The sequence below is a fragment of the Zootoca vivipara genome, chromosome Z1, assembly GCF_965207765.1.
Source record: "Zootoca vivipara chromosome Z1, rZooViv2.hap1.1, whole genome shotgun sequence".
Lineage (NCBI taxonomy): Eukaryota > Metazoa > Chordata > Lepidosauria > Squamata > Lacertidae > Zootoca > Zootoca vivipara.
The window spans coordinates 57338625-57364683 of NC_142583.1; the positions used below are offsets into that span (position 1 = coordinate 57338625).

Below are 26059 nucleotides of genomic sequence, written 5' to 3' on the forward strand. Positions count from 1 at the left end.
TTCAAATTAATTTAATATTTGCACTTATAATAATTCTTGACTCCAAAGTGTTTAATAACAGCAGCAACAGGACTCCCCCCATCCCTCAATTATACTGCTAAAGTGAAAACAGCTCGGAGTAACCAGGAATCTATTTTTTGTGTGGAAGGACTGTGAATTCTGTTTATTTCTGACACTCACAACTGATTCCTGGGCTCATAATTATTTAATTCTACATGTATGTCTTTTGCACCAGGCTTCAGTAAAAGATAAAGTAGATCCTACAAGCCAGATACCTGCCTGTTCCTAGCTTAAATTGTACTCCTGCAGATACCACAACAATGAATATAATGAAGTGTCTGCAAGCCTCCCCAAAAAAGTTCATCCAAGGTCAACCAGAGTCTTGGGATACTTTGGAATGCAATAGGAATGTCTATTATCCACACCTGCACACCATAGGTGTGGAAGTATTTTTTTTTTTGTCTTATTAATTTGCACCTTAGGGAAAATATACTGACATTGAGCAGTTATTTATTGGTCTTTATATTTTCTGTTGATGTTGCCAGGGAGCTTTTGCAATGAACATGTCAGTAATCTGTTTCTACAGCCAGAATAATCACTGTTTGTACGGTCCAATGAAGAAATTTTTGCAGAAGATGCAATTATGTCCAGCCCAAACTCTAGAGGGATATAATGTAATCAGTCACTAAGGTGAAACTCCCTGTGAGACTCTCTGTCTCCCGCCAAATGCTTTTTACATGTGACAGAACTACAGAGCACATGGAGTTCTAATTTTCCCCAGCTGTTATAGTGGTACCTTCCCCCTCCCCCCAAAAAGCAACCTCTTGTGTCAGGAGCAGAGAAAATTGGGGCTTCTTTTACTATATAGTCCCCATGTATTTTGGTCTCTTGGGAAAATGCAACTTGCAGGGGATAATATTAAGGTGTGTTATTTAAGCTGGATCTAGGTTGCATGTGTAATAAAAGAATCTTTGCCACTCCCCCCTGTGGGAGTGATTCTGGGGTTGATGTCGGCAAGCCGCATCAAGCCTGGCAGGAGAGCTGTCAAATGTAAAAGGTTATCGCGTGCAATGCTGGCAAGCCACATTGTACGTCGGTATTAGCATACACGCATCTATAGGTTAGGTCATTGGGACAGAGCAGGTCACCACAGGACTGGGCAGAGGTGGAGAGAACAGGATGGAACTGGTTTGGGCAAGTTATAACAAGGGAAGCCGGTCCAAGCCAGAGAGGTTGAACCCAGGTCAGGAGGAAAACAATGGAATGGGGAGGAGGTTTTGGGAGGCTAGCAGCAGTCACAAGATTAAGGGGAGGGGGATGTGTAAAGAGCGCACATGTGACAAGGAGGTGTTTGAGGGATACGTGAGGATCAGGCACTTCCCTTATGGAGGGAAAATTGGGTGTTGGCAGGATGTGACACATGGGGAAGTTCCACCTTTTCTGGGATGTCCTGGCTGTCATTGGAGGAAGACTGCACTGGTTGTTAATGATTTACTTGGTTACAAAATCTCAATAAAAGGGGGCTCCTGCTTTTGCTCTGGGTCACCCCCGGAATTTACTACCTTTGTGTTTTGTCTGTTTGCCACCTCAACACCCCCCCTCTTTTTTACTCATACTGGCTTGCACATAGGGATGGGGGGAATCTGATGAAGGCTGCATTTTAAGTTGAATCTACTGACCTTGCAGTTGCTAAAACTATATGAGAATCAAAACACAACTATCCTTTGAAAGTTGCATATGTCTGAATTTTGAAATGCAGTTCTCCAATAAAAGACTGTTTCCAAAAGTGCATATATTGACAAAAAGTATGCATCAAAATCAACATACCAATGAAAAAGCATATAAGCATGCATTATGCTATGAGAAACTGCAAAAATGTGTGCCTCAAACACATTTTTTTGCATGCAGTTTTGACTATTTGGAGAAACTGGCACTAAAATGCTGAAGAGTTTTCATGGCCATTTATTTTAAAAAAAGGAAATCTGCAAATTGCTAAAGAAATGTGGAGAGCACTGTGGCGATCACACAGGGCCCCCAGACGTTTCACCGTCTATTGATCCCTGTGCCACCACTGAGTTCTCCCGCTGCTACCAGCCAGTCTCTAACTGGTACAATACTGAGTCCAGTCAGGGTTAAAATTGGAACACAAAATGTTGTTATTAGTTTGCAGTTTAACAAGCTTGTGGTTGCAATAAAGGACTTCAGTTTCAAATACTGTACATTTGTTTTCCATACCGGCCTATACCTTCCTAGCAATTAGCTGTTCCAAACTCCCCTTATTTCTCCTCACTAACTCAGCCTACCCACAGACTCTCCAACTCCCTCACTCAACAACAACCCCATCAACTCTCTAACTCCCTTACAACAACCCCATCAACTCTCTAACTCCCTTACTACCCCTCAGGGCTGGTTTTTATAGTCCCTCTGACTCCACCCCCTTGGGTTCTGATTGGACCACCCAGTTAACTCTTTCTCCACCAGCACTACACATAGGTAACCGTCACAAGCACAGCCCCCCCAAAATGGGATGTCCCAATTTAATAGGGGCAGTTGAGGGGTATGTTATATCAGCATAGGAAGCTAAGTTATGACAAGTCAGACCACTGGTGTATGTGGCTCAATATTGTGAGCATTGACAGAAAGCAGCTCTCTGGGATTTCAACCAAAGGTCTGTCTTAGTCCTACCTGGAAATCAAACCTTGGCTTTTTGCATTCTACAGCTCTTTCACAAGGAGGAAAGGAATGCAGTGTAATGTGTGAACACTTTTCTGTTGTGCAGCTGCATCCCAGGTCAGCAGACAGGCCCTCAGTAGAATTCCAGTGGAAAGAATTGTTGCAGTTTTGCTCTATGTGTATTGAAAATAGTTCTGTTTTAGCATCCAGGAGCATACTATTGTTTTGGCTGGCTCTGTGTTTTGGCTTTTTTGTTCTACGCCAGTGTGTGTGTGTGTGTGTGTGTGTGTGTGTGTGTGTGTATCTGCATTAATAAATCATGAAAACATAATGGACAAATGGTTACCAGATGTCTTTCCCATATAGGCCTATGGAGAGGGCCAATGTCACTAACTAAAAACAAAACAGAAGCCATGCCCTTCCATTGCTGACCTTTCTCCACATGAAGCTTAATTACAGACGGAGGAATTGCAGATTGTCTCTCCACTAACGCAAAAGGATTGCTTGAAACTATGAGCAGTAAAAGCGGTGACATTGCACCAGGATTATAAGCTTGTAGGGGCCAAATCCTGATGATTGACAGAACTGCTGTGCAAAAGGAGGGAGGTCACTACCAAATGAATAAATGGATCATGAGCTGTTTTATTTATTTATCATGAGATTTTACAGAGGCTTTGTTAACCTGGAAAGAATTTTTAGAATGATTGGCATTCTGCAGCCCAGCCCTTGGTCTCCAGAGCTTTCTCTTATTTTGTATCAATATGAGTCCATCAACATCACCTTTTGCCTACCCTATCTCATTGAAGACTAGACCTATCTCCGCACTTGCTTAGAATAATAGAATTGTAGAGTTGGAAGGGACCCCAAGGGTCAGTTAGGTCAACCCCCTGCAATTCAGGAATCTCAACTACAGCATCCAAGACAGTTGGCCATCCAACCTCTGCTTATAAACTTCCAATGAAGGAGAGTCCACAACCTCCCAAGGAAGTCTGTTCCACTGTCGAACAGCTCTCACTGTCAGAAAGTTCTTCCTGTTTAGTTGGAATTGCCTTTCTTGTAACTTGAAGCTATTGGTTCAGGTCCTACCCTCCACAGCAGGAGAAAACAAGCTTGTTCCCTCTTCCATGTGACAGCCCTTGAGATATTGAAGATGACTATCCTACAGTACCTCCTCTCAGTCTTCTTAATTCCGGGTTAAACATATACAGCTCCTTCAACTGTTCCCCATAAGGCTTGCTTTCCAGACTTGCTTGTGAGCTTGTTCATACTTCACCACCAACTTCTGTCTTGAATGCTGAGACTTAAGAGTTCAGATGCTCCAATCCAGTGGCAAGGAATCATTTAGACCCCACGAGTCAGATCCTCATCAGGATTGACTTTGCAGGCCAAATGTGTCTGGTGGGGAGGGTTGCTCACTTGTCATCACCTGAAGTCACAATGATGTCAGGTGTAAGGTGTGGCAAATCTCTCAAAGATGGGACTGAGGTACTGTGAATTGATTTTTGGTGTTTTAAAACTTAGTCCAGGCATCCCCAAACTTCGGCCCTCCAGATGTTTTGGACTACAATTCCCATCATCCCTGACCACTGGTCCTCTTAGCTAGGGATAATGGGAATTGTAGGCCAAAACATCTGGAGGGCCGCAGTTTGGGGATGCCTAACTTAGTCCCTGTCAATAACACATGATAGATTCTTTGTATGTGGTGTTGTTGTTGTTGTTTAGTCGTTTAGTCGTGTCCGACTCTTCGTGACCCCATGGACCATAGCACGCCAGGCACTCCTGTCTTGCACTGCCTCCCGCAGTTTGGTCAAACTCATGTTCGTAGCTTCGAGAACACTGTCCAACCATCTCGTCCTCTGTCGTCCCCTTCTCCTAGTGCCCTCAATCTTTCCCAACATCAGGGTCTTTTCCAAGGATTCTTCTCTTCTCATGAGGTGGCCAAAGTATTGGAGCCTCAGCTTCACGATCTGTCCTTCCAGGGAGCACTCAGGGCTGATTTCCTTAAGAATAGATAGGTTTGATCTTCTAGCAGTCCATGGGACTCTCAAGAGTCTCCTCCAGCACCATAATTCAAAAGCATCAATTCTTCGACGATCAGCCTTCTTTATGGTCCAGCTCTCACTTCCATACATCACTACTGGGAAAACCATAGCTTTAACTATACGGACCTTTGTCGGCAAAGTGATGTCTCTGCTTTTTAAGATGCTGTCTAGGTTTGTCATTGCTTTTCTCCCAAGAAGCAGGCGTCTTTTAATTTCGTGACTGCTGTCACCATCTGCAGTGATCAAGGAGCCCAAGAAGGTAAAATCTCTCACTGCCTCCATTTCTTCCCCTTCTATTTGCCAGGAGGTGATGGGACCAGTGGCCATGATCTTGGTTTTTTTGATGTTGAGCTTCAGACCATATTTTGCGCTCTCCTCTTTCACCCTCATTAAAAGGTTCTTTAATTCCTCCTCGCTTTCTGCCATCAAGGTTGTGTCATCTGCATATCTGAGGTTGTTGATATTTCTTCCGGCAATCTTAATTCCGGCTTGGGATTCATCTAGTCCAGCCTTTCGCATGATGAATTCTGCATATAAGTTAAATAAGCAGGGAGACAATATACAACCTTGTCGTACTCCTTTCCCAATTTTGAACCAATCAGTTGTTCCATATCCAGTTCTAACTGTAGCTTCTTGTCCCACATAGAGATTTCTCAGGAGACAGATGAGGTGATCAGGCACTCCCATTTCTTTAAGAACTTGCCATAGTTTGCTGTGGTCGACACAGTCAAAGGCTTTTGCATAGTCAATGAAGCAGAAGTAGACGTTTTTCTGGAACTCTCTAGCTTTCTCCATAATCCAGCGTATGTTTGCTATTTGGTCTCTGGTTCCTCTGCCCTTTCGAAATCCAGCTTGCACTTCTGGGAGTTCTCGGTCCACATACTGCCTAAGCCTGCCTTGTAGAATTTTAAGCATAACCTTGCTAGCGTGTGAAATGAGCGCAATTGTGCGGTAGTTGGAGCATTCTTTGGCACTGCCCTTCTTTGGAATTGGGATGTAGACTGATCTTCTCCAATCCTCTGGCCATTGCTGAGTTTTCCAAACTTGCTGGCATATTGGGTGTAGCACCTTAACAGCATCATCTTTTAAAATTTTAAATAGTTCAGCTGGAATATCATCACTTCCACTGGCCTTGTTATTAGCAATGCTTTCTAAGGCCCATTTGACTTCACTCTCCAAGATGTCTGGCTCAAGGTCAGCAACCACACTACCTGGGGTGTATGAGACCTCCATATCTTTCTGGTATAATTCCTCTGTGTATTCTTGCCACCTCTTCTTGATGTCTTCTGCTTCTGTTAGGTCCTTACCACTTTTGTCCTTGATTATGGTAATCTTTGTACGAAATGTTCCTTTCATATCTCCAATTTTCTTGAACAGATCTCTGGTTTTCCCCATTCTATTGTTTTCCTCTATTTCTTTGCATTGCTCATTTAAGAAGACCCTCTTGTCTCTCCTTGCTGTTTTTTGGAAATCTGCATTCAGTTTCCTGTATCTTTCCCTATCTCCCTTGCATTTTGCTTGCCTCCTCTCCTCCGCTATTTGTAAGGCCTCGTTGGATAGCCATTTTGCTTTCTTGCATTTCCTTTTCCTTGGGATGGTTTTCGTTGCTGCCTCCTGTATAATGTTACGAGCCTCCATCCATAGTTCTTCAGGCACTCTGTCCACCAAATCTAAATCCTTAAACCTGTTCCTCACTTCCACTGTGTATTCATAAGGGATTTGATTCAGATTGTATCTTACTGGCCCAGTGGTTTTTCCTACTTTCTTCAGTTTAAGCTGGAATTTTGCTATAAGAAGCTGATGATCTGAGTTACAGTCAGCTCCAGGTCTTGTTTTTGCTGACTGTATAGAGCTTCTCCATCTTTGGCTGCAGAGAATATAATCAATCTGATTTCGATGCTGCCCATTTGGTGATATCCATGTGTAGAGTCGTCTCTTGTGTTGTTGGAAGAGAGTGTTTGTGATGACCAGCTTGTTCTCTTGACAGAACTCTATTAGCCTTTGCCCTGCTTCATTTTGAACTCCAAGGCCAAACTTGCCAGTTGTTCCTTTTATCTCTTGATTCCCTACTTTAGCATTCCAATCCCCTGTAATGAGAAGAACATCCTTCTTTGGTGTCATTTCTAGAAGTTGTTGTAGGTCTTCATAGAATTGGTCAATTTCACTTTCTTCAGCACTGGTAGTTGGTGCATAAACTTGGATTACTGTGATGTTAAAAGGTCTGCCTTGGATTCGTATCGAGATCATTCTGTCATTTTTGAGATTGCATCCCATTACAGCTTTTTCCACTCTTTTGTTGACTATGAGGGCCACTCCATTTCTGCTACAGGATTCTTGCCCACAGTAGTAGATATGATAGTCACCCGAACTGAATTCGCCCATTCCCTTCCATTTTAGTTCACTGATGCCCAGGATGTCGATATTTATTCTTGTCATCTCATTTTTGACCACATCCAGCTTACCTCCACTCATGGTTCTTACATTCCAGGTTCCTATGCAATATTTTTCTTTACAGCATCGGACTTTCCTTTCGCTTCCAGGCATATCCGCAACTGAGCGTCCTTTCGGCTTTGGCCCAGCCGCTTCATCAGCTCTGAATCTACTTGTACTTGTCCTCCGCTCTTCCTCAGTAGCATGTTGGACGCCTTCCGACCTGAGGGGCTCATCTTCCAGCGTCATAACTTTTATATGCCTGTTGTCTTTGTCCATGGAGTTTTCTTGGCAGGGATACTGGAGTGGCTTGCCAGTTCCTTCTCCAGGTGGATCACGTTTAGTCAAAACTCTCCACTATGACCTGTCCATCTTGGGTGGCCCTGCATGGCATAGCTCATAGCTTCTCTGAGTTATTCAAGCCCCTTCGCCACGACAAGGCATTGATCCATGAAGGGGTTTGTATGTGGTAGTATTCAATAACATCCAGCAGCAAGGACTCTTGACAATGTGAAAGAAAAGCTTGTGACTACTTATCCCTCAACCAAAGGATCACAATAAGGATGTGGCATGTGAGATGCCGTCTGTCACCCTACAGTCCTCATGCCATTTGTCACTTAGATCTGTGGATGGAGATCCATTGATGGGGCCACATCCCCCTGCAGTAATGCATGCTGTGACTCAATCTTGTGTTTTCTGTGTTGCACAACCCTTAAAAGTGAAGCAAATCCCATCATTCTGCTAGAATCCATTCCACACAATATAGAAATTTAGTATTGCGACACCTACCTTTTGGGATCCCCTCCATTAAATATCAGACAGGCACTGTCTCTGCTGTTTTTTCGCCACCTACCAAAGACCATTTTCCCCCAAGGAGAGATCTTTCCCAGTCTGTATTGAAGTTGTTTTTAAATATCTTTGAACCTTTTTGTTGTTATTTTTGTGTTTGCTGCCCTGGGCTCCTTCATTACATTATCAGAGTTTGCTGGAAACTTTTCTTCCTCCTCCTCCCCCCGCCCAAGCCTTCTGAAATTAGTCTACTTTATTTCTGCTGCTTTTAATTCTTGTGGGTTTTTATGTTTTAATATCATGATCTGTTTTGCATGCTATTTTCTATTTCTGTCCATCATACTCAGAATGTGTTCTCGGACCAGTAGAGTGGTTTATACATCCTGCAATAAATGAATAAATAAAAGAAAGCTTGCCCCACCTCCTGACTGAGCTGGCCTCATGCCCCACGAACTCAAGTCAAAAACATTTGGTTTGCATTATACTGATGGCACCACTCAGAAGGCACGTCCCTTAGGCACATGCGGCCTGAGACGGCACCACTCCCAGGTGCCCCATCTCATAAGGAACCTGAGATTGTCACATTCCCAAAGCTTTAAAAAAGGTTTGGCACGGCGAGTGCCAAGTCAAGGAAGTTCTTGTGCCTCTGCTGCTCATGCCCGCCACACCCAGAATTTTAATTCAGGATGAAAAGAGCCCTTAGTGATCTGAGTCCCCAAACAGAAACAAATAAACAAATGAGACACTCCCATGGTTAACATTTCAAATATAGAAATCATCGTTCATGTCTTGCCAGAGAGTTAATAGCCAGCGTTATTATTCGTTTGTAGAGATGAAATATGTGAAGGAAAATTAGAGGCAGGAAGGAAATCAACCGGTTCCTGTATCACTCTTTGCTGACATTTTAGTTACTTTGATAATCCTAAAAGCATGATCCTAAGGGTGCTTACTTCTCCCAAATGAGAGGTGATGGGTAGCTCATTATCATTTTTAATGCAGCAACAGGAGGTCAAAATAATGAGAGGATCAGGGAAGATCTGTTTTCAGGTTTTTCTTATCTGGAGGAGGGGGGAATGGAGGCCCTGTATATTTTCTCTGTTGGTAGATTGGCCACCTGGGGAAGAATTAAGACATCTAATGAAGCAGCCCCTTTCCTCATGGGTCTGGGTTGGTTCATATGGGAAATTTGAGTTCTTTATGGCATCTGATGCCTGGTCTTCTCACTCTTCTGCCTGAGAAGAGTCTTTCACAGGAGGGAAGCACTGAAAATGGAATATCTTGGTGCAGATTGAAGTAGTGCAGCCCTTCTTTCTTCCCAGAAGTCAACACTCTGGGGCCCTTTGTGGGAGCAAGAATTATATGAGCAGCTTCTGCACAGGTAATATAACATTAAAAAGGCCCCCCTCCCTCCCTTCTCTCTCTTCCCTCCCTCCTTCCCTCTCTCTTCCGCTCTCTTGCCCCCCCCGTTTTGATCCTGGGTACGCCCCTGGTTCTGGTTTATGAACGTTCTTTGAACATCCGACATGGCTTCCACAGCTTCCGTTTGAGTGCAGGAAGCTCCTGCAGCCAATCGGAAGCCATGCCTTGGTTTTTGAACTTTTTGGAAGTCAAACCAAGGTACAACTGTATTATTCAATGCAAGTCAGCATGGCAGAGAGGGCAAGGCCAAACCTCAAATGTTCCCAGAAGTCCTCTGGGCAGTACGCACATAAAACAGGTCAAGGAGGAGAAGCAGAGTAGACAAAGCTAATAAGGAGTAGACCGGTGGGTGAGAAACATCTCATGTAGAGCCAAGACTTGCATGTGTACATGAAGGAATCCCAAGGCTGGAACATCTTTCCTGACAAGAGTTTATTTGAATGATCAAGCATCTGTCAAAGGGTTGTATCTTCCAGGTGAAGATAGCTCTGTAATATGAATATTTTAAAAGTTATTATTGCCCTTAATCTTGTATGATTCTAAATGTCTCTTGCAAGACATTTATGTAAGTATATTCTTGGATATTTCAGCTTGGACTGAATACATACATTCATAACTTGATAGCTGTCACATTAAGTGCTGACTTGCATGTCTGAATGGGCTGTTAATTACACACTCGGCAACAGAGATAAAAGTGTTTATATCACCTCGAATGAAATACTTTCGGATGGAGCCAGTTTGCACAATTTCAGCAGCTCGCTGTCCAGTACATAAAAATCAAGTACAGTATGTTATGTTCCTTGGCTCATCGTGTTTAGACATTTCAGCTCCCCAATCTTCTTTCTTGTCCATTTCCCTGCGTTTAACATACATGCTTAGTAGGGTTTTTTGTTTGTTTGTTTGTTTGTTTGTTAACTGGAAGGCTTGGAGCCAATGCTTGAGGTTGCTTCTTCACCACACAGATTGTCACTGAGCACGAGATCAACAGCCTTCAACCTTTACCAACTCAGGACCCACCTTTAACCCAAACATGCATTGGGTGGGGTGAGGGGCTCAGTTTTTAATCTTTTATCATATATTTGTATGGTGGCAGTGCTGCTGTTAAGACCAACATTAGATCAGACTGTGACCTGGTAGCAGATTGAAGTCCAATCGACCAGTTGAAGTCCAATGCATTGGACAAAAGATCTCTTTCCCTTAAGTAGTTTCCCTACCTCTGGGTGCTTGATTCACATGTTTGCTGGCATGGACATCGGTGAAATGTGTGCCTTGGAGCTTATGCAAACACTTTAGCAGCTGGTTTATCTATGTGAAGAATTGCTCAAGCAACTAGATGGCAACACCTGTCGTGGACTGGCTCTGATTCTCTGACATCATTTTGCATTAGAAGGCATACAGTTGAACTTTAAAATCTTGGTCAACCTGTCTGAAAAACAAGTTTCAAAAGTTTGTGGGCATCTTTAGAGAGAGGGGTGGGAAAAACCCCAACTCATCAGCAGTAGCAATGCTGGTGGACAGTAATTACTTTGAAAGCAGCTCCACTGATGACATCTAGTGGCCACGTAATTTTTGACCTACTTTGAGCAGGCATAAAATATGCCTAATTGTAGAGGAATCTAGAGCTACTTTTCACTTTCCTTTTGCCATTTTCAAAGGCAAACAAACATTTACAAAGGTATGGATAGTAGGTCTAATGGACCTAGGAGCAACTGTATGCAGGAATGTTTTTGTGTAAGAGAGAGGGAGGGAGGGGGAGCATCGCAACATTGCAAATCAAACTCTAGTTGTCTTAAAATGCAAAATTATTAGGATTAGGCTTCCTACTACATTGCAACCTGTAAAAATCTCAAGACAAGCTGTGTCCTCCACTGGAAGCACAGGTATAAGGGAAGGACCATAGGTCAGTGGTGGAGCATCCGAAGTTTCTGGGTGGGGACTTATTCCGTTCTCAGTAAGGACTGTACAAAGGTTGCCGCCATACGGATCAGCAAAAGAGATATACTGTACTTTTCCGTGTATAAGCTGAGGGTTTTTTTAAAATTAAAAGTGATGTTAAAAATTGGGGGTAGTCTTATACATGGATAGTGCATAGGGGGGGACGTGAGATTGGTTTGCTGCCACGAGCTGGAGATTGTCAGTGGCTATTGGTCATGTTATTGGTGGCCGCTGCAAGGACTGGTGTTGATTGGCTGTCGCTGCGACAATTGGGCAGCCGATTGGCAGCTTCTGTCTGCAATGGGAATGGGACAAATCTCCCCTTTAAAAAGCTCAGCAACTCTGGGCAATCTCCCCCCATTTTCTTAATCTGGAGTCCCCCCCCCAAAAAAATAGGGGGCATCTTATATATGGGGGCGTGTTGTACACGGAAAAATACGGTATGTAGGTATTTCACATTGACTTCTGTGGCATTTGTTGATGATTAAATAGATGTGGAATTACTCTAGTCTAGTGGAGCATCATAAAAAATAAATCCTCATCAGCTGCCAAAGCTTAACTACGATCAATTTCCTTTTAATTATTCTCTCGCTCACTCTGATCCTTACTTACAAGGGATCAGTCTCAACCTCCATGGTGCTTTTTAGGAAGCATTTCCTCATCAGAATTTAGAAAGGAAATTGGAATCTGGTTTTGTAGCTGGCTTATTTTACTGACAGTAGAGCAGAGATGATCATGAAGGGAACACAGCCTCCAGATAATTTATCTTCCAATTTAGAGTCAAATATATCAGAGATAGTATTGATCAGGGATACCCTGTAAGGTAGCCTTTCCCAACCCAAGGATGTCTTAACATTTGCCAAAGCAGAATACCTAAACGATGGTAAAACCCCATTCTAACTGATTTATAATTGAACAAATGGTTTAAAAAGGAGGCCTGAATGTTTCCATTATTATTCAACATAAGGATATTCTTCTTGTTGTTGTTGTTTAGTCATTTAGTCGTGTCCGACTCTTTGTGACCCCATGGACCATAGCACGCCAGGCACTCCTGTCTTCCACTGCCTCCCGCAGTTTGGTCAAACTCATGTTGGTAGCTTCGAGAACACTGTCCAACCATCTCGTCCTCTGTTGTCCCCTTCTCCTTGTGCCCTCCATCTTTCCCAACATCAGGGTCTTTTCCAAGGAGTATTCTCTTCTCATGAGGTGGCCAAAGTATCGGAGCCTCAGCTTCAGGATCTGTCCTTCCAGTGAACACTCAGGGCTGATTTCCTTCAGAATGGATAGGTTTGATCTTCTTGCAGTCCATGGGACTCTCAAGAGTCTCCTCCAGCACCATAATTCAAAAGCATCAATTCTTCGGCGATCAGCCTTCTTTATGGTCCAGCTCTCACTTCCATACATCACTACTGGGAAAACCATAGCTTTAACTATACGGACCTTTGTCGGCAAGGTGATGTCTCTGCTTTTTAAGATGCTGTCTAGGTTTGTCATTGCTTTTCTCCCAAGAAGCAGGCGTCTTTTAATTTCGTGACTGCTGTCACCATCTGCAGTGATCATGGAACCCAAGAAAGTAAAATCTCTCACTGCCTCCATTTCTTCCCCTTCTATTTGCCAGGAGGTGATGGGACCAGTGGCCATGATCTTAGTTTTTTTTATGTTAAGCTTCAGACCATATTTTGCGCTCTCCTCTTTCACCCTCATTAAAAGACAGTGATCCATGAAGGAGTTTGGGAATTACTGATTCAAACAGATATTGTTTCTAAACCTATGGATGCATATACGTATACAGGCAATAAATTTCCACTTTTAGTATTATAAGTTATAGAACTGTAACTAATTGTAGGCCACCCATATTTTGTTCCATCTTCCTCATGCAGCTCTGAAGGCTGAAATAGACACAGTTGCTCCAGTTCAAAATCTGTGGATTATTATTATTATTATTATTTTAAAAACCTCCCAAGGGAAACATGAAAAGCTTGCAATCAGTCCTAAAGAGACAACTGTACTAGAGCAGTTAAGTGGTTTTATTGTTATTCGTGAGTAAAGCTTATTGTGAGAATTCAACAGTGAGCTCATTACAATTGACACATATTGTTAACCACAACCTAAGGTGACTTTTTTTGCCACTGTTGACACCCTATAGCAGGGGTCAGCAACCTTTTTCAGCCGTGGGCCGGTCCACTGTCCCTCAGACCATGTGGTGGGCCAGACTATATTTTTTTGGGGGGGAAAGAGTGCATTCCTATGCCCCACAAATAACCCAGAGATGCATTTTAAATAAAAGGACACATTCTACTCATGTAAAAACACGCTGATTCCCAGACTGTCCATGGGCCAGATTGAGAAGGCGATTGGGCCGCATCCGGCCCACAGGCCTTAGGTTGCCTACCCCTGCCCTATAGGGATAAGACAGGAATGACTGCCTTAGCTTTGCACAACAGTATCACTTTCCCTTGTGACTGAGAAGGGTTGACACCGATCTTTACATCTGGACTTAACAAGTGCTATGCTATATTACATTTCTCGTGCATAGTTTTGGGCTCATTTAACCTGTGAGTAATTGGGAAGTTTAGTCTTAAGGGTTGCTCACCTTCTTGCTACTTTCATTTCTTCCTTCTCTAGTCATAGCTTCAGTTACATAGAACAGATGGCAAACTAGCTGTTGTGTTGAGTAAGGACAAAAAGTCAACTGGTTTCTGGTTGCTAGACAATGGCTGCTTGTGCCCCCTCAAACATATCTCCACTTGATCTACCATTTTTCAGTTGGTGGCTAAAGTGGTGGAGAATGACCAATTCTTGGACCAGGTTTATTGAGGAATGCATAGCTGATATTTCTTTCTGGAACTAATCTTAGTATTTGGAAATACAGCAGGACTTATGGTTGCTGGGCACTCGAGCAATGAAACTGCTTAGAAAGGTATTAAAGCATGAAAACGTATCCTGAATACAGAGACAGAGAAATATTGACTAGGTGTTTTGGTTGGCAAACACTTGTTATCTACGCTATGGATGCTTTGTGCCTTCAGCATCTATTGCTGTTGTTTCGCTTCTGCAAAGTGCATAAAATTCAAGAAGGGCTAAAGATTGCATTACAAAATATATATATATATATAAAGTTATCTGCTTAATCTACAAGGCTCACAGTTCTTCATGTGGGTATCTCCCCCCTCTTTTTTGGTATAATAATGCAAAGAAGCAGCAAAAAGAGCAAATAGTTGTTCTCTTCCATATTTAGGACAGAAGCTTCTCAATTGCTTCAATGAGGTTGGTAGAGGAGCTAAGCCTTCTTATGTCCAACAGGTGATTCTTTCCTGGAGAAAATAATACACTGGAATTTTCTGCCCGTCCATTTTCTGGCTCATCTTGCCCCTCAGAGAGGGTGGTCTCTGAGGTAGAAACAATAACTATTTGTGGGACGGTGGGGCTCATGAATGAGTCGAGGCTTCCATCTGTTTGCTGCTCTTGAACTTCCATGTGAGAAGTGTCTGCATTCTCTTCCGTGCTGCTACTGTTCAAGCCAAATGGAAGAGATGATGTTCTCAAACAACTGGGCTTGAGCAGCAGTTCCGGGGCATTCTCTCCAAACGATCTCTCAAACGGGTCATGCAGACTGATGGAGGACACTGCAACCTATGACAAAGAAAATGGGGATGGGGAGAGAATCAGTATTCCATGCTCAGCTTTCTTCGGCAGTAATCACACAGTCCTTCCAGAACAGTTGCTACATCTTTTACATACCTGTCATATTCAGTTGGCCCATTCAGCTGACAGTGGCAACCCCTGCTTTATGGCCTCTGGGAGTGTATGGGGCCAACAATGTTTGTGCAACTGAGTGCAATTGTGCAACATTCACTAACATCCTGGGATTCCCTGGCAGCTGTCTTCATTGCATTGTTTTCAGTTTAGAAATGCCACCCTAGACATGAAATTTTATTGTGTATGTTTGCTTTAAAACTTTATATTCCCCCCCCCTGAGGTTTTTTTTAAATCCAAGCAATATAATAAATCTTGTCAAATAAAATAAACAGAAAGGAAGGAGGAGCCAAGATGGAAACATGAATACCAGCCTTTATCTTTCGCTCGTTTTTGTTTTTTTTTTAAAAAAAATAAAAATAAAAACCCAAATTTTGAAGCTGAACTGCACTAACTCTTTTGTCAAGGTAAAATAAAAAAAATTCCTTCAGTAGCACCTTAAAGACCAACTAAGTTTTTATTTTGGTATAAGCTTTCGTGTGCATGCACACTTCTTCAGATATGCTGAAATAGGAGTCCCCAGGCGCTTATGTAGAGAAGGGGTGGGGAGGGGAGGTCTTTTGTCAAGGCTAAACTTTGGAGGACGGCAGAGCAATTTTCACCCAGGGATTTTTAAAACTAAACATTCTTCCTGTGGTTCTTATCTGCTATGGGGGCCTCGCTTGTTTTTCTTAAGTGGGAGTTGCCTGTGTGGGAAATATAGATGCAAGAAGACAACTAATATAATTACTATTAATCTACATTACACCTTGGTGGCAAAACGAAACAAGGAACGCAGAAGTGCTATCTGAATTGGATTCAGCATGTGCAAGTTGCACACGGGCCACAATGTCATTGCCTGAAGTTTCCAAATGTGCAAAGGAACCTTTCAGAAAATGACAATGAACAGTGGCCAACAAGCCATCAGTTCCTTTCTTTGCATCAACGGATGATGCGTTCGGTACTCACCCTTTTCAGTTTCACGAAGGTGGAAGTTGCCAGAGTCTCCCACTGTCAGTGAGAAATGGGAATTTCTTTTTCATCTTCCCCCTCAAAGACAAGATTTCTTTTTTTAAAAAAAGCAGGTCCCACCATTTTGTATCAATTCCCAAGATGGGATTTGAAGGAGATGGGAGGTAAAGCTAAGTTTACTGGAAACTCAGCAAATGAACTACAGAGGATGGAAATGTTGGAGATCAAAGCACGGAGAAGCAATATGATTGTTGGACTCACTTATATATGGAGGAGCATCTGATTTTGCTTTTTGGATAATGTGTTTTGCCTTGCCCTTTCGGGCAACACAAGACAAAAGCATATTGAAATGGATTAGTAAACTATTTCTAATACAGTAACATATGGACATCACTGTAATGGGCTGGGTAGGAATAATCAGGGAGAACGGAGTCCAGGTTGTATGCATTATGTTAAAGAGGACTTTATTATAAGGAGAATTAAGAATGGTTGTTGTTTTAACCTTTTCTCCAGTCAGCACATTACAGCTCTGGGTCTTTAGCAGCAACCCACTCTCTTCTTCTGCTTGTTCTGAGAAAGAGCTGCTTCGATGGGGTTGCTGTTTCTTATGGGCAGTCTCCACAGGCTCAAGCTCCATGTCACTCCAAGCCTAAAAAAGGAAATTGAGATGTTTATACATGAACAATCAATAGGCTGCAATTTCGCCTCTTGTCCACTGGTATATTAAAAAAGCTGCTCTTGCACTACACTAGGAACAAGGGTACATGAGGTGTTCAACGACCGAAGCGTAGAATCATAGGCTTGTATCAAATGTAGCGCTAAGTAGCCACACCACCAGCACAAAGATTTGCACTTGTGCCGCAGGACTTCTCTTGCACATGCCCTAAGCCTGTTTTGGGGCTTCTACAGCAGATTTGGCAAGGGCGTGGAAACATGCATGAGCAGACGGGCCATCGTCCTGATCCAGCAGGCGTTTCTAACACTCTAAAGAATACTATCATATACTCATCCCACTCCAGCTCAATCTTTTATTCTTTAGACTAAACACAATACATTCCATCAATCTTTCCTCGCAGGACAGTGAGATTTCCCTATAAAATGTGGTTGCTTAAGTGGGTCCTCAGGTCTTTCAGCAAGTAAGTAGTTACTTATATTGCACATTTCTAGTTCGAAAATCGAACCATCCACCGAGGATGTAAACGGTAAGGTACAAACATGAACAGTAAAAAAAAGGCAGACCAAGTAGCAGGAGGAAGAAAAGACCTCTTCCTCCCTCCCATAAAACTAAAACCAGGATTGCATACACACCATACATTTAAAGCATCCTCCAAAGAATCATGGGAACTGTAGTTTAAATGTTTGGGGTCTTCCTAAAATAGAAAAGGCTCAACAACTTTGCGGGTGTCAGGAATTTTACTTTTTGAAATATAGCAACCCTAAACAAAACCATGCATGACTGCAGTACAGCAGGTGATTAAGGAACACAGAGTTGCATTGCTAGGTAGGTCATGTACCCTCTCCTCTGGAGAGGAAGTGAAGCTTCTTTACTCTTCCTTTTTCTCTCTTTCTCTCTGCATCATGTAACCAATGAAGGAGGACATCTGTAAGCTTGCTCCCAAGCGTACAGCACATGTTTAGAACTATATTCTGTATTGTCTACCCAAGAGTATTTTGCCTGTATTATCCTTGCTGCTGCATGGAACAATGCATGACTGAGACCTTGAATCTGTAAGTAAAGCATACTTAACAGTGTGTGGTCTGCACATTGCGAGAGGGGTAGGAAAGAGGTCAGCTGCTGTGTGCAGCTGAACGGGGTAAAAAGGTTTAACAACCTATATTCATAATGCTATACTGCTGCTTAATTTTTGTAAGCTTAATCTCTGCTACCGGGGCTCTCTCCACAGTAATATCTAGTGGTAGGGGTTCCACAGGTTTCCGGCAGGAGTCTTTCCTAGCCCTGCCTGGAGATGGCAGGTATTGCACCCAAGACCTTACCTATGCAAAACATATGCCATTAGACTGAATTACAACACAGATGCTTGACTCAAAAAAGCTTTAAAAACAGAGCTGCACCAGTAAGCCTGTTTATTGGAACCCTGTGAGCAAGGATTAGACAAGACTTAGACCTTTAAACATTATCCATTGTGATGAAAGGGAACATGTTTTAAAAGGCTTGAGCACGGATAAGCAACATGGAGTAAGACACTCTTGTGTAACACTTTAGAATCTCATTTGATGCTTGGTGATTTACAAAAGGCTTTGTGGGAAAGAAGATTAAGTATAGGATGAAATAATAGTAAGAAAGTCAATAAAGTAGTTAAGTGCGTGACTGTTTTTCTGTTTCCCTGCTTTTTTATTCAAGCAGCCCATGATATGGCTACCATAATTTATTTTGGCAAAGTACTTTCACTGATTCTCATAACAAGGCGGGTCACTCCAGATAAATGCCCCAATTCTCTGTGTGATCCTTTATCCTCACACACAGATGTCTTCCTGCCAGTCCCCTTTAAATTAAACAGAGCGACCTTAGTCCCATAAGCAAAATAATATATTAAAAGAACACACCCCTCTCCCTTAAAGAAAATGTAGAATATGCTCCTTGTTGGGAGCTATCACACATAGAACAAATGCTGAATTTGAGCGAAAAAACAAACCCTGGAAGCTACAATTCTATATACCATTTCTTGGGAAAGAGAAATTGCATTTACCGTATTTTTCACTCCATAACACACACTTTTTCCTCCTAAAAAGTAGGGGGAGATATCTGTGCATCTTATGGAGCGAATGTGTCTTGTGGAGCGATTTATTTATTTTTTCGTTTTCTGTTGCATGAGATTTTTCAACTGTTCTTATATGTTCTTTCAATGCTGATTTCATATCTGAAGTTGGTTTTGTTCTGTAAGCTCTAGGTTTTTTTTTGCAATTCATGTTTTTCACTTTTCACCATAATCATCATTTTTCGCAATGCAAGAATTCAATATTTTATTAAACACATAGCCAAAGTAGTACAATATGATTATAAATGTAAGTGACTTATATAGCACTGAACATGACATGTATAGCATTGAACATGACATGTATGTCTATGTACAGTTGAAGGTATGCAAAAAAATGTATTCCCTTGGGATACAGTATATACAAGCTGCTATTATTTAGGTAAGAATTTGCGCTTGTAGTTGAGGAGGGTGTGATTCAGAATATTTTTTTCCTTTTTTTCCTGCTCTAAAAACTAGGTGCATCATATGGTCAGGGGCGCCTTATGGAGCGAAAAATACGGCACTTCGGTGGACTTGACTTGCGAGTAAAGATGCACAGAATTGGGCTTTAAGGTTGCATAGGACATCAGAACACCAGAACCTCCAGGATGTTGGTACCTAGCTATATCTAAGATGGAGTCTAATGACTTCTAGACAAGCAACAACTCCCATGAGCCCCATTGATGGATGGATGAAAGGTATGGGACACTGTGACCCTGCTTGATCTGCCAGTGGCCTTTGCTACCATTGACCATGGTATCCTCCTGGACTGACACAGTGGGAGGGGTATCAGAGGCACTGTATAATTACGGTGGATCTGTTTGTATCTTCAGGGGTGCGATCGGAGATTAGCACTGCTTTTATGTACAATTGTTCTTTTTTAATGAATTAGCAAGATAATATGTATATAAATAAGCAAGTAAAAATAAATTATAGAAGCTACAGTCCAAGAGCATCTGAAGGGCCAATGGTTCTCCATGTCTGTTGTAAGAAATCATTTTAGAGCAGCAATTTCTACGGCAGGTTGGTCTATAATTTATGGTGAGAGAAGAGGTTCCAGCGACCTTGGCAAGTGATCATTCTGCCTTCCAGTTGCAATCATTCTCCTTGAGACGGACCTGGCTGGTAAGTTATCACAATATACCACAACCTTGAAAGATTAGTTTTTTTGAAACAGAGAAATCATCTCACATCCCTACTGTATCAGTATATATTGGTGTATCTTTGACTCAGTGGGTGTATTTAAATTCTAGGATTCAGGAACCTTTGATTTCAGCCGATCTGCATTGTAATCCTGCACTCAGTTATGTACAGAGCCACTGAAACCAACCTAGTGCAGAACCACAGTCATAGTTCACAATCCTTAAGACTTACTAAAGACCACTCATTAATTATAAACTATTCATAACTGCAATTATTTCTCAAAGTGTTTTTTATACAACTTTTTTTCTTGATGGATAATGGTCTGTTCATATTTTTTTTAAAAGAACAGTCAACTTTTTCTTTTTTACACATCTTCCTCAATGAACTTGCCCTGCAGTATTTTACAAGTAAGCCCATATATGGGTTTCCAGTATTTGAATAACTGGGTAGCTTAGAACCCATTTTCCTCTTAAAATAACTTCCATTCCAAACCATTCACTGACCAATCAATCCCTTATAGTAATTCATTTTTTAAAAACAAAATCTTCCTCATTTAGTTTGTTGTGGGAAAACTATAACAGAAAGTTGCTTGTTGATAGTATATGCTAACAAAAGATTCTCAAGGCTGCATGCACTTGAAATCTGTGACATAATAATAATAATAATAATAATAATAATAATAATAAATATTATTAGTATTATTAGTATTATTCCCCACCCATCAGGCTGGACCTCCCCAGCCACTCTGGGTGACTCTGAACAAAATATATTAAAAAGCAACAAAACATCAAACATTAAAAACTTCCCTAAATAGGGCTGCCTTCAAATGTCTTCTAAAAGTCAGATAGTTGTTTATTTCCTTGACATCTGATAGGAGGGCACCACCATGGGGGGGGCACCACCACCAAGAAGGCCCTCTGCCTGGTTCCCTGTAGCTTCACTTCTCACACTGAGGGAACTGCCAGAAGGCCCTCAGTGTCTGGGCAGAACGATGGGGGTGGAGATACTCCTTCAGGTATACTACGTCGAGGCCATTTAGATCAGCACCAACACTTTGAATTGTGCTCAGAAACATACTGGTCAATGTTGGGTCTTTCAGCCAATGTAGGTCTTTCAGGGCCGGTGTTATGTGGTCTCGGCAGCAACTCCCAGTCACGAGTCTAGTTGCTGCAAATTTCATAGTTTTTGGGAAACTTTCCCCAAAGAACCAAGCTTGGGAGAAACTGGTTCTTCCCGTTTCTCACAAAAAATCCTGTTGTATTAATATCTAATTAGTTGGCTTTTGTGACAATCACCCCACCCCACCTCATGAATCCATTTCCCCACAGATTGATTTTTTTAACCAGACAAACTTTAACAGGCACACAAAGCCTTGCAAAGTAAGTGTTTGTGTGAGTGTGTAGCCATGAACCTTGTTGCAAGGGGAGGGGGAGCAAGGAATCCTGTGGCTGCTTAAAGGAAAAAATGAAGCACATGTCTGGTTCTACCACTAATATCATAGAACCATAGAATTGTAGAGTTGGGAGGGACCCCAAGGATTCTCAAGGAGGTTTAGAAGTGCTTAATGGATATGAGTTTTTCTATAATCACTCCTAATAGTGAACTCAGGTTGGTGAGTGCCGTCCAGCAGTTTAGTCTGCCACCTTTAATGTGAAACAAAAGGATGTGACCTAGGAGGCTGTCACCCATGCCAAACTTACAGTTTCTGCTGCAGAAATGGAAGAAACACAACTGCTCTTGTTCCTGGCAGCAAAAGAGTGACGGTTGGACATAGAAGCCCTGAATGATGACTCGTTTACAGAACTTGTTGAAAGATCACTTGGTGAGATCCGTATAAGGAATCTCAAGCAAGGTACAGCACTTCGAATAGTTCTCCTAAAAGACAGAATAAAAATACTGTGAAACAGCAAAATAAAAAATAAAAAATGCAGTGAATGAAAACAGAGTTTGGAGAATACTTTGAAAGAAACAACAGAGTGCACATTTCAGGAAACCCAACTGTATGGTATTGAAAAGATTTAAGTCTTGGTTCTCTTAACCCCATCTATATAAGAGCCAGTTCAAAGACTATAGGCATCTCCAGAAGTCCTTTTTATTGTCCATGATTATTTGTTCTTGTGGCAGTATTGTGGGTGGTCGTATTGTGTGGGGGGTGGTGGTTACATGCAATCCCCCTTTTTTCTTTTTTTTCATGATATATATTTATTGATTTTGTAGTAATAAAGAATATAAAGAAAAACACAATTAACACGTTCGAACAACAATAGTATCCATAATTAAACAAAAAACAAAAAACATAAAAATACATCCCTCAATCTTATATTCCATATCTTTATCGACTTCCTCCTTCCCTTCGCTTCTACGGGTCTATAAATCTCTAATTTAGCACTTTCTCATTCTTGATAACATTCTTTTTCTTAATTAATTATTCTAATTATTGTTTTTAATCGCTTTTCACTCCCCAATTTCCAAAACCTCATAACATAATTTTAATCTTAAGGGCATTATAGCCGCCTAACATATATCTAAATCTTACCACATCCTACATTAATCTAACTTACTTCTGCAACCTCCTTGTACTACCACATCCTATTGAATATTTTTAATCTTATAATTCTTTTCTAAATAAACTTTAAATTTCTTCCAATCTTCTTCCACTGATTCTTCTCCCCGGTCTCGGAGTCTCCCGGTCAATTCAGACAGTTCCATGAATTCCATCAGCTTCATCTGCCAGTCATCCACTGTAGGTATATTTTCAGATTTCCAGTTCCTTGCTAATACAATTCTAGCTGCTGCTGTGGCATACAAAAAAAAGTAACATCTTTCTTCGGCAGTTCATTTCTTATGATACCAAGTAAAAAAGCTTCTGGGTTCTTAATAAACGTGTTTTTAAACACTTTCTTCAACTCGTTATAATTTTTTCCCCAGAAGCTCTTTACTTGGGGACGTCCACCACATATGATAAAAGGTTCCTTCCACTTCCAACATTTGTTACTTTGTTTATGACATGCAATCCCCTTTTCAATGCTGAAAAAGGTTTGAAAATGTTTTGAGGTGGACATACTGCTTCATTTCCAATCAGTCCTGCAACTTCTTGCTGAAACATTTTATACCAGAAATGTTCCAGATTTCCTTTTGCCTCGTTTTTGTTGTGCTGTAATGCAAGAAAGCCCTGCCAGGTAGCAAAAAATATGATAAGACTAGGGATACATTGAGGAACAACTGATAAAGCAGAATGATGCATGGATGGTGGACCACTATGAATCTACCACAACTGCGCTATTATTGCATCAAGGACACGTTGAAGAATACATCCACAAAACAGCAGCGGGAGCAAGCGGCCAATCTGGAGGGGCCCAACATCTACAAGGTGGAAGAAACCATAAGAATACAGTATGCTGAAAGAGACCAGGACTCCAGGAAGCATATTGTTCTAACTTGTATTGTTTTGTGTTTATTGAGAATCAGTAAAATCAAGGTACAACAACAAACTTCAGTGTTGCTGTGACTCCTTGGTGGGTGTTGTTGGAGTAACTGGGCATGAGAAGAGGTTAATTTCATTCATGGGCATAAATTACCCCACTGATGAGCTAATCGCAGGTGCATGGTCAGTAGAGCCAGTTGCTCCCTTGACTATATCTGTGATCAATGTATGTCAGCTCAGTAGTGAGTGGGTAAGTCTGTCTTGAGTCTATTACGTGCCCAGTGTTACATCTTGAATTGTTAAGAGCTATTTAGAGCAACAGATATATTTTGTACTTGTATATATCTGCATTTGCAAAACCCTACAAGCTGGAACTTATCTGTCTATATCTTGCATCCAGAACTGTATTACTGAGCCTTATCTTCTGCAACATTAAACTATCTGAACTTTACTTGGCTTCCATGGGGTGACTGGTACTAGGAGCAACTTCCACTACATGGCTATCTCACCTAAGATCCCCAACAGGTATGTCGTTTCATTCACATACCCCTCTGTTCATGAACAAAGGCAGACAAGACTTTAATTTTAATTTTTGCAAGGCAGCGTAAGCTGGTGGTTATCTATTCCACTCACCGAAAACCTAGGTGTCAGGAGTATGGGCAGGAGTCAGGCTCTGGGGCCTGTAGTGCTTTGCAGGACTGGGGCATGCCTCAACTTGTGCTGGAGAAGCAAGGTGTGGCCACACAGGTGAAGTCCTCAGCTTGTGCTGGAGAGGCAAGGAGTAATCACCCAGGTGAGGCCACTTGAGATCTCACTGCACCTGGTGGCAGGAGCTGGGAGGGATAAAAGCCCAGCATTTCCCTTCAGCTCTTTGCCACAGCAATGCTATCCCTGCCTGGTTGCATCTGGCCTCCTGTTCCTTGGACCCTTGCCTTGTTGCTGCCGTGCTTCTTGGACCCCTGCCTCGCCTTCGCCTTGCTCCTGCCCCGTGGACCTTCGCCTTGCTTCTTGTTCCTGGATCCTTCGCCTTGCTCCTTGCTCCTTGGACCTTTGCTTCGCCTTCACCTTGCTCTTGCCCCGTGGACCTTCGCCTTGCTTCTTGTTCCTGGACCCTCGCTTTGCCTTCGCCTTGCTTCGTGCCCCGTGGACCTTCGCCTCTGCCTTCGACCCTGCTTCTTCACCACCATCTTGCCTCTGGTCCTGACGCCCGCCGACCGGACCGTGACACTAGGAAATGAGGAGGGTGCTAAGTTCAGACCATTGGTCCCAGGACCAGCCCACCCATGAGGTGGGGTGATCAGGGCCATCTGAACCCTATCCAGCGCCGTGGCTGAGAGATCCCTCCGGCGGCCCTTTGCCAGCTGGAAAGCTGGAGCCACGCGCTGCCCTGGGGACATGTGTGTGTGTGTGTGTGTGTGTGTGTGTGCACGCTTCATTTTAGCAACTGCGCCTTGTGCACCTCTGAGGCGCTGCTCCCCCCCCAACGCCACCATGCCTTGCCTTCTGCTTCTCACCCGCCGCAAGCAGGGCTGGCAACGGCGACGCTGGACTCACGCTCTGCCAGGCAGGGCCAGGCGCAGTGGGCCGCTGGAGAGGGTGGCGTGACAGTGCTGCCAGCTGTGGTTCATCTCCACCTCCTCGGCCAAAGCGGCTGCGTGGCGCTGCCGTCCGGGGAGCCCTGGCTGCTGTGCTGATGGGAGGCTTGCAGCCGGCTTCCCCGCAACGACGCCCACAGCCCAAGAAGAGGCGGGCGAGGGCGGCGCTGCTGACGGGGCTTGCTGGTGGCTCCTCCAGCAGGGAGCCGCCATGGAGGAGCCAGGCTTGAGAGGTGGGCGGTGAGGGGCGCTTGCTCCGTGCAGCTCCCCCACTCGCTGGGGCGCCCCTGAGAGGTGGCGCCCTGGCACAACACTCCAGTAGCCCCAACAGGAAAGACGGGTCTGCTCCTCCTCCATCCCAACCCCGGCAGCAACACCCCCTGGTGGCCAGGCGCCCTGGCACATTGCGCCACCCAGCCCAGGCCTAGAGACGGCCCTGGGGGTGAAGCAACCACCTTGGGCAGTGGAAGCCCCTAAGGGCACCCACCATCTGCCCCACCACCCATTTCCCATGAGATCTGGCTGGAAATCAGTGCTGCTGCTGCTGGAAACTGCAGCCACTGCCACTTTGCAGGGTGGTTGGCAAGGCAGGGTAAAACAGGACGTGGCACCCCTGATTAGTCCACCTAGCTCATTACTGGCTATTCTGACTTGCTGTGCCTCTCTAGGATTTTCAGGCAGAGGATGTTCCCAGCTCTACCTCTAGGCTGAGCCGAAGATCTTGCAGAGCTGCTACTGAGCTACACTTCATCTGCAAAAACAAAACAAACAAAGCTTCTGCTCACAGCTTTGTTACCTTAACATGTCAGATGTATCAATAAGCAAGTGTGGCTATCCCATTGTGTACAGTTTGGTCCTATTACATCCCCTTTTTCCCAGGACTGCAACCTCGCTATTTCTTACTTTGCACATTTTTTGAATTAAGTTCATCTAAAGCAGTCACTTCCTTGGGCATTACAGAAATGGAATGAACTTGTACGTGAACTTTTTATCAATGACATTTCCTGTGCCTCCTTTCCACGTATTATTTATTGACTTCATTTTGATCTCAGCTTTCCTTCAAGCAGCCCTAGGGCAGCATACATGCTTAGCATTCCCTTTTATCCTCAGGATGCTCTTGTGAGGTAGAGGATAAGGCTGAGAAAG

General features: G+C 43.0%; 1 protein-coding gene across 9 annotated transcripts in view; it reads right to left on the minus strand.

The window, feature by feature from the left end:
• Window positions 1–13297: 13297 nt before the first annotated feature.
• Window positions 13298–26059, minus strand: part of LOC118083707 (melanopsin) — a 67055-nt gene continuing 54293 nt past the window's right edge. For all 9 annotated transcript variants that reach the window (XM_088660508.1, XM_088660509.1, XM_088660510.1 and 6 more), the window contains 3 exons: window positions 21595–21769; window positions 16498–16644; window positions 13298–14921 (listed from right to left, as the gene is read on the minus strand). In XM_088660508.1, coding sequence (XP_088516634.1) covers window positions 14523–14921; window positions 16498–16644; window positions 21595–21769 — 721 coding nt within the window. In that variant the 3' untranslated portion in view covers window positions 13298–14522. The remainder of the gene's footprint in view (window positions 14922–16497; window positions 16645–21594; window positions 21770–26059) is intronic.